This window comes from Thunnus maccoyii, chromosome 3 (assembly GCF_910596095.1).
Source record: "Thunnus maccoyii chromosome 3, fThuMac1.1, whole genome shotgun sequence".
NCBI lineage: Eukaryota > Metazoa > Chordata > Actinopteri > Scombriformes > Scombridae > Thunnus > Thunnus maccoyii.
This window is the reverse complement of record NC_056535.1, coordinates 4,548,357-4,557,851: the sequence shown is the minus strand read 5'-3', so window position 1 is coordinate 4,557,851 and position 9,495 is coordinate 4,548,357. Positions and strand designations below refer to the sequence as shown.

The following is a 9,495-nucleotide window of genomic DNA, read 5'->3' as shown; positions in this document are numbered from 1 at the left end:
TGAAATAGTGAGATGTAAAATGCAGGCTTGAAAAAAAAATTCAGTCAAAAGATTTTTTTTGTTGATTTAATCCCTGTGTACTTAAAGGTTATGAATGGTCTTGGAAAATTCTGAAATTTTGTTTGTGAAAATGTGTGGGAACCCTGTACATTAGTCACGTGTCAAGACACCACTAGTGTGTGGGTTTACGTAGAAAACAATGGGTGTGGGTGTGTGTTTTGACGTGTGTCATATGTTGCAAGTGTGTGTTGATCTTAAGTCTTTTAGTTTGATAGATTGGTGCACACGGGAGGAAGGAAGCGGTCAGCGCAGACGTCACACATGGGGGGACGGGTGTGACTCGTAATCTGCCACTGATGCAACACACCTGAGGATGTCAGGAGAGCAATAGGGCAGATGGTGAGCTGTGCCACACAGAGAAAATAGACTTTTTACACAGTAGACATTTTGACATATCAAAGCAGGAAAAGCACAGGTGCAATTAATAACATTATTGACAGCTAAATCCCATTTAGTTTTTCCAAATTCATTACCCTGGTGTAGTGCATGATGGTTCACCAGTGTGGCTTCCTTGGACACTTGAATGGAACTGAGCCACTGAGCATTTGACATGTTTTGGATTGTGTAACAATTTTGGAACTGTGTCATTTTACATAAAATATCGCGGGTATGTTTCATGCAGATTCAGAACACAGGATAACTGTAAACACAGTGTAGCAGTTGCACAAGTAGAGAAGAGTCATAAAGTCAGTGATGTGAACTCAGTCATGTCAGTTACACAGCAATATCTATCTACAGTTTGCTATCATTAGCTAACATTAGCCATTATAAGCTGCTGGTCATATAATAATAATAATAACAATACCAGACCAAGAACAGCTGTAGCACCAAAACTCCTGAGTGTGTTGAACTGGGCAAGGGTTTGTTTTATTGCTTATGAATTCAACCTTACATTTGTAAAAAGAAGAATCTGTTACTTCTTGTTTTAAAAATGACATATTCTTGCTTTAAAGTTACAGGAGAAGGGTTTATGGGAACTGGAGGCAGAAACTACTCAGCAGGTATTAAACATGCTTGAATCACAAATGCAAACTAAAACCGAAGAGCTTCATGAAAAGACAATCTGATTAATTTTCATGTGTGGCCTTGCAACAAGAGGCAGAGTTTACACAGACATTTGTAGTGAGGAGCAGCTCCAGACTGTGTGCTCTGCTGGCAGCGCCTGTGGAAATTGTTGTTTCTCTGAGCAAGTCTCCGATCAAAGGGGATCGATTCCGCTGACCTTGTTTGAATCAAAGGCAGAGTGTGATGGTCCCGTGCAGCTCCGCCTCACCCTCCCGTTCAGATGAGGCTTCATACACAACACTAACTGTGGTAATAATGATGAGGAATCAATAGGTGATTATGCTTTAAGCCATACTGTTTGGAGGATGGAGTGGAGTAATGCAGAGAGAAGATTGGGATAGAGCGAGACCTGAAAATCCATGCAGGACACACAGTGAATACACACACACACACACACACACACACACACAAACAGCCATGCATAAAAACAATTAGCACTTGAAATCATGCACAAATGGAAGAACATGCAAATGCCTGCTAGTATTCACGAGAACACACAATATAACTGATAAACACACACATACAAAAACAAGAACTGGCAATATTCAAACACACACACACACGGATGGCTAACTTGTCACTGCCAGTCTCACTGTTCAACTCTGTTACTAATGATCAGCCCAGCAGAAACTCTTGCAACCAAATCTTTCAATTTTTTTATTAAAGCACACTTATTTATAAGACCTTAACTAATCTTTGTAAATTCTAAATTATTTTTTTTCACTTTTAATTATTGTAAAACCTATTAATGCTCCATATAAATATGCAGAGAGCTTTCTGGAGTCAGTATACATCACTGAAAGTAATTATGGATAAGAGCTTTTTTTTCTTTTTTTTTTTTCTTCTTTTTTTTTTAAAATTGCTTAACAACTCAAATCTTGCCGGTGAGGTGTGCTGCAGTAGGAAGACAAACACTGCCCTCTTCAGCCTGTCAGCAGCAGCTCGGAGGCAGCTGGCAACGAGCCTGCTGGCATTTTCATCCCACAATAATCCATCTGAACGTCTCAATACGGCTCGCCTCTCTCTCTCTCTCTCTCCATCTCTCTATCTGCCTGTCTGTCTGTCTTCTTTGTCTCTCACGCTCCCTCCTTTCTCACTCTGATGCATTTAAATGTTTCCTTTTTATCTTGTCATCTCCACACAAATATCTCCCTCCCACATCTGAGCAGTTTTAAATGGCAGAAAATGTCTTTAAACAAGGCACATTTTCCTCTGTTTGAAGGGAGAAGGATTGCTTTTTTTTAATTTAAGTCAAAGTTGAAACAGAGGGGGAAACTTCTCAGAGGATAAACAGAGAGGAGAGCAAAATGCAAACGCTCAGAAAGTCATAGTTGAGTTTATGAAGGTCATGCATGGTTAATGTGTTTAGATTCTTAATTTCAGCCCTTTGCCAAACCCTGCTGACACAGGCCTACACCACTTAATTTGGGAATGAACAAGGGCAGAGGAACACACTCGTATACACTCTGAAGCTTTGCTTTTGCACATTTCTCCCACGTTTCTCTCTCTCTTTGGGAAACGAACAGAGCCACTTTGAGAGTCAGTGCTTGAAATAAAACATTTTCTAAGAGGTAAGTGTTTTTTTTTTTTTTTTCAGTACTTCCACAGCACTGTTCATTACCCTCATGACAGCTGCAAGATTACCGCTATGATTTCTGTTCAGGCTTGTTTCAAGATATTTAAAGAAAAGGCAGTTTCACCACATGAGGAGATAATTTTAACAGTTGAGGAAATTTTGCTCATTAAAAGATAATGTAACGTCATTGAAAACAGTGCCTGAAATGTTAAAAGCAGATTTCTTATAAGTACAGTAATCATCTTAAAGTTGTACGAGTTGTCTAAGGACTATCTTTTTATATATGCTAAATTGGAGTTGGATATCAGACTTCCTCTTGAGGTGTGAATTAAATTTTTTTTCTTCAGTGTCTCTTCTCTTGTCTAAAACATGTGTACATCCACATTCAGGTTATACTAACTTATACTTTGACAAAACGGAAAAAAAATAATTCTCAATCTTGCCATCAGTTTGGTTATTTTTTGTGTCAGACAATATGCAAATTAGTTATATCTCAATAACTATTTTAAGATATTTGTACTTGAGTATTTTCATTTTATGCTATGTTACACTACATTTCAGAGGGAATCATTGTACTTTTTACTGAATTTATCTGACAGCTTGTAGTGCCGCCGCCATGTTTTAGAAGATGTTGCCTGGCACTGGAAAACTTTAAAGGGGGGGTTGAAGCAGAAGAATGTGCAAAAAAGGCAGAACTTATTAACAAAATTATTAATGAAATAGGCAAAAATGAACTCTGCGAACAATAATAAGTTACAACTGAAGAAAAGAGAAAACGACAGCCAAAGGTTGCAGCACAGAAAGCTCCTCCTGTACACCAGCGACTGTCATTTTACCTCCTAAGCCTCAACTAGAACCAACCATCTGCTCAGGTTACCATAGGGTGAGCTTTCAAAGCATACAGAACATTGTTATGGGATTTCTCTGCTGCTGCTGCTGCTGACAATCACAATTTTCTATAGTCTCACACACACACACGCACACACACACAGTTATGAGTGCACCAAGTTTAACAGAGTATAATTTAATGATGCACACCTGTTTTAAATATCACTGATAAAGCATCACAAACACCATCACAAACAGGCATCATCGTTACAGCAGGGACTGAAGCCCTTCAACAAAACATAACCTTGTGAAATACAAATTACTCAACTGAAACTTGTGTTCAGTTATTTGTTTGACATGACTGATAAATGAACAGATAAACTCACACTCACACCCAAAAAATACTGGTTATGTTGGGAACGATGGTCTAGTGAAAAAGGAGAGGAGCAACCTTTTCACACAGCTACAGTTAGACCTACTAGTTACTTTTTGGATTTTTGCCAATAATCATGTAATTTTAGTTCAGTGGGATTTTGAATGAAGGGCTTTCACTTGTAATGGAGTATTTCTTCACTTAAGTAAAGGATCTGAATACTTCTTCCTACGCTGGTGCTGACTGGGTGTCATGACTGTATGGGTCATTAACTCCATTTAAAACTCATTATTTCAGAAATGCTTTGGCAAGTCCATCTGAGAATACTGAGCTGCTTCTCTGTGTCACTTGAAGTCTGGCCTTTCTGTAAATCAGCTGCACTTGTTCAGCATTTGGAAAATGACTTGTAATATTTTTTATGAAGGAAGTTGTTAATTTTCTCCAGCAGCTGACTAGAGGACAGGATGAGCAGAGGACAGACTGAGGTCCTGGGGCTGCTGATGGCAGTGACAAGCCTGCTGCTGCTAATCGCTGCTGCTGGAAAGGACTGTTGGAGGGTAGGAACATGGGTCTGCATCCACACACACACACACACACACACACACACATCTGCAATCTTACCCCAGTATGTAAAGAGAGTAGAGAGTAACCACTAGGCTGCACTACTGTGTCGTTTATCTGACTGCAGTGATGAACTGCTGGCTAAACCCTGAACTTTTGTGTGTGGTTACTACAAGGCAGCCACTGATGTGAAGTGTGTATTAATCATGTTATTCTATGCCAAATAACATTACCAATACATAACACTTACAGTTTAGATAGATTTACAGCACAGTCTTCCCTGACTTTAATCATTAAGTCCATGTTAGTGATCAGGCTGTTCACAACCTGTAATGTGTCTCCTGGTCCAGCAAGGAGCTAAAGACCAGCTGACCTCGGTGGGTCTGAGCTCCCGTTGTCGAGGCCTTTGGGGTGAGTGTGTTCATGACAGTCTGGTCGGGGTGAGGACATGTGATGTATCGGTGTCCTACATGGAGTATCTGCCAGGTAACCAGCACTACAATCATGGTACTATTGTGATCCAAATGCGACACCTCTAAATTGACACACACTATAACAACAAGATCTAAACCAACGTTATTGTTTTCTGATGAAGTTTGTTGCCATCAGTGTTTCATTAGCAGTAAAACAGACATGTTTCCCCTCCAGACATGTTTTGTTTACATATAAAAACACTCTACTTTGAATAATAATCTGTGACTAATATGGTTTATCCACAAAAAAGTTCCATAAACTTGTAAAAAATACTTAACATCTATTCCTTCACCCTCATTAAAAATCCAGAATTTATGAATAAACAACTGTTGTTCATTTCAAACATTTAACTGCTGGACAGGATGCCTCCTACTTCACTTGATCTTTCAAGTTACCACATCACACTTGTGTAAGTTGCATACTGGAAATACACATCATGCTACTGTACTCGCCTTTAACTCAGATTTGAGGAGAGCACTGAGAAGCTTTTCATCTTAAGCAGATTAACGTGAAAAGAGCTTTCAAGTTTTACACTCTGCACATCATTTTTGCACAATGAAGCTCAGACATCCAAGTAACAATAAGCAACACATTTTACTGTCATCTGCATCAGAATCAACTGGCATCTATACAATAAAATTTTGTACCATGGCACACTCAGTTTAAAACTGTACAAATCCAAAATATAATGTAACATCAAATTAACAAAAACTAACAAACATACAAAGTACAATAGGTGCAGTATGGTATATGAAACAGATTATGTAAAAATATGTCATTGATAGATTGATAGATTATAGAGAGTTATGATCAATTGATAAACACAGAAATGCAGATTTTTAATGAAGTTCAATCTTCCAATACTGTTTGCATAAATATATCTGTAATTTAAATTACATGCCAAAAAATTATAATTTGATTTTAAATTTTACTCAACTTTAACATTTTAATTTTTATCCAGAAACTTTCAAAAAATCAGAATGAAAGAACTGTGAGGTTTTTATATTATCTTTTTTATTTATAAAAATGTACAATATCCAAACAATTTAAAACATAATAACCAAATGCACTTGTTTTTCTTTTCTACCGTGAAAAGAAATATTCAAGTTCATGTAAGAATTTAGAAAATACTTTCATTACATTTTACTCACACTGTTAAACATTTTCACAAATTACGGAAATTAAGTAAGTAAGTATACTGATGAACCATAAGGAGTTTATTTTACTATGAAATGTGCTTAAAAAGTAATCTGGTGTATCTGTTTGTACGTGTACGTAATGTGATGAACTCTGTCACCGAGCAGGAAGACATTTGGAGCTTCCTTGTCTCTTTCATACCACAGCTGATTTGTTGGCGATGAGAGCAGGGTTGGTGGGGATGTGTTTGCTGTCTGTGGTTTCCATCTTAATCATGATACCCAGCCTGAGGTGCACAACATTAATCCCCAGCACATTGGATCAAGGCAAGCTGATGCAGATCTCTGGCGCCCTCTGTGTGTGTGGAGGTCGGTACTGCAGCTCACTCAACAGCCTTAATCAAATCCAGCCAGAAGCAGTTTGTTTGGTTTGTGGTTTTTGTAAAGCGGATGACTGCTGTAGATTCATATCATTCTCTGGTTCAAAAACATTTCCACACAATTTAGTGTGTTGTTGTTTATACTTCATGGAGTCGTAATGTTGAACTTTTGACTCATATTTGTGTATTGGTTTAAAGTGTGTTTCTCTCTCAGGTGTGTGTGGTGCAGTGGGCCTGCTTTGGTACGGTGTGGACACTTACACCAGATACAGACAGGAAGTAGGTGTCAGCACACAACACCAACAACAATGTAAATATTTTCACTGTATTGCTAATCAATTTAATCTCATCCCTTTTCCTTCAAGATGCGTGTTACTTCCATAAGTTACAACATAAACTAAGTGTGGAACTGACAACAGGTGGTGGTATTGGGGGAGGATTGTTACAGCTGTGTCTGTTAAAGGACGTTTTGAATTTACGTGATCAAAACAAAAAATTAAAAAAGTTATTAAATGCTTTATCATTAGCCCTGCACGTTATGATCCCTAATAATCACTGTAAAAGTTATCAGCATTATAGATACAAAAATGTGATTTAATTTAATTGCAGTTTTCAGAGAATAGACTTCTCAAACACAAACAAGAAAAGACATGTCTCCATTAAGTCACTTTATTCAAACAGCACATCCTGGGAAGTATGCTAACAAGCTAACAATATTTAATTAACGTGATAAGTTTAAAGCTCCTGTACTCAATATGTTTATATTAGCAATGTATAATAAATGAAATGACTCTATGTAATGTGAAAGGTGTTGCTCATAGTGACAAACCCACAGAGAATTATCACCAGACTCTTCAGTCCCTCTTGGCTTTACGAAGCATTTTAACATCTTTTAGCCTGTTGTTTTGGTTTTACAGCCACAGGTTCAATGTTTTGTATCAGTCTCACCTCTCTCATCAGCAGCCCTTTCCAGACATAGGAAGCAGCTGTTTTCAGTGAATAAAAGTTCTGATAAACACACTGTACACCTGCCTAGCACCACAGATAACAGCAGACGGGTAATGTTAGCAGCTAGCTGGTGATACTGTGTAGCATTTAGCAGCTAAAGAGCCTTCAGGAGATGGTGGACAAAAAAACAGAGCTAAAAGAAGAGTGATTATTAGATTTACAGTCGTCCAGAGGCCAGGGACACGACTCCAAATGAATGCTAATATTTCTCCATCTCTGCTGGATGTGTAAACAGGCATGTGTTTGCTAACATGTTAGCTATAGAAACTTTATAAGGTCATGTCAATGTTGACAATGTTTGCAGCTTCTTCCGCTGCCCCTAAGTGGGGGGGGGGGGGGGGGGGGGGGGGGGGGGGGAGTGGTGCATGTCTTTGGTACGAGCTTAAATTCATGATGACAAGTTTTGAAGGTTAATTTATTTGAAAATTGACAAATGTTTCTCTTTGCATAGAACTCATGATAGGACCATTATGAGTTATTATTCCATATAGTCCAGTTCTCAGCTCCTGAATCTGCTGTGTATCAGTCACAGTGTGTTTTGCTGCCAGACAGAAAATGAAGCTTGATGCCCTGCTCAGAGACAAACCTGCCAAGTCAAGCTCAAATAACTTGAAAGAGCTGCGATCCAGTTAGACACTCCGCTAACTAGTGTAGCAGGTCGGCAGAGGAATTCACAAAAAGGTGTCAAAGAGAGAGAGGATAAGTCCACAGCAAAGGTTTAGTGGTGTTCACAAATTTTTTTTTTTAGAAAATCCAGAAATTAAAATTGCAGTATCCATTTTTCTTCTTACTGAACAGACACAGGCACAGTCAAAGTAAGAAATAATGTGCTTACCTTGTTATTTCTGCATTTTCTCCTCTGACAGGTGAATCTGGAGATGCCAGGAATCACATATGAGTTTGGCCTCTCTTACTGGTTGATGGTGGGAAGTGTGTTCTGCTCTCTGACCTCAGCTGTATTGACAATCAGGAGTGTGACTCATATGAGTGATGCCATAAGGATGCAACCACGACTTTCTCAGAGTCAGTCGGCCCAAACCAACAATGTCACGTCAATCTCAAACTACAAGACTTACGTTTAAAGCTTTATTGGAACTTTCTAGTTCTATCCAATTTACAATATTAGATCTTCTGGTATTTTTTGGTATAAGAAATCACTGAGACTGTTGGAGTCAATGCTACTTTTCAATAAAGCGTTGATGTCTGCCTTCATCTTCCTCTTCAGCACACAGTGCCAGTCAAAAGTTTGACGATTCCATGATTCCATATGTGTTATTTTATAGTTTTGATTTGATTTGATTTGATAAATGATGAGGTTCACTATGCAGCATGTTATGTAGTTGTAATGATGTTTACAGTTTAGCAGTTAAGCAGATAATTTCCAGTCTCACATTCCTAAATTACCACATTGTCCAAGTCCCAATCAAACGCATGCGTAACAAATCATCCATCATTCGGAGTGCAGAAACTGGGGAAACCAATTACTGTGTTTACTATTATGATTTGGTCTCTGCTGCAAGCTTCAGTTCATCAAGTTCATTATGTAAGTAGCTGCTGCTCTCTGCGCCAACATATTCATGTACAGTAGATATGAATTTATAGATGTGTGCGAAGCTGAATGTCTCATTTTAGAAAAGATTAATCACTGATAAGAGGTACATAAATATCTCTCCACATAACTTGAGCTTAGCTGCAAAATGCAAGAGACAGATGCTGATACATCTGCTGTATGTGGATGTGAAGCCAATACATTAAATACCATAAATCACAGTTGTTGTGAAATGCTTCTGTATAGTGTAAATACAGTTGGAGCAAATGTCCACGTAGGTTTTTTTTTTTTGCATGACAGTCTAAATGGTTTGAATGACACATATCAACACTGTGGAGCAGCCTGTATAGTCATAGATGCATCCGTATATGTCAGGTGTATGTGAGATTTCACATCCATGCTCTGTTCCCACCACTGGTGTGCATTTTCTCAAACTGCCTTCTTTTACATCTTTATACAAACCTGTGGATGGTCTGCCTCTTTGG

At 38.3% G+C, this 9,495-nt stretch overlaps 1 protein-coding gene across 3 annotated transcripts; it reads left to right on the top strand.

The window, feature by feature from the left end:
- Positions 1–281: 281 nt before the first annotated feature.
- Positions 282–9,198, top strand: LOC121894425 (claudin-16-like). 3 transcript variants are annotated; one of them, XM_042407011.1, is made up of 6 exons: positions 282–399; positions 4,348–4,459; positions 4,814–4,949; positions 6,281–6,442; positions 6,668–6,732; positions 8,328–9,198. In XM_042407011.1, the coding sequence occupies exons 2-6, from the start codon at positions 4,367–4,369 to the stop codon at positions 8,541–8,543; spliced, it is 672 nt and encodes a 223-aa protein (XP_042262945.1). In that variant the 5' UTR covers positions 282–399; positions 4,348–4,366; the 3' UTR covers positions 8,544–9,198. The 3 variants fall into 3 exon arrangements, 2 of the variants coding, with proteins under 2 accessions (XP_042262945.1, XP_042262946.1); XM_042407012.1 differs by lacking the exon at positions 282–399 and adding an exon at positions 2,189–2,696; XR_006095534.1 differs by lacking the exons at positions 282–399; positions 4,348–4,459; positions 4,814–4,949; positions 6,281–6,442 and adding an exon at positions 6,443–6,501.
- The last annotated feature ends 297 nt before the right edge of the window (positions 9,199–9,495 follow it).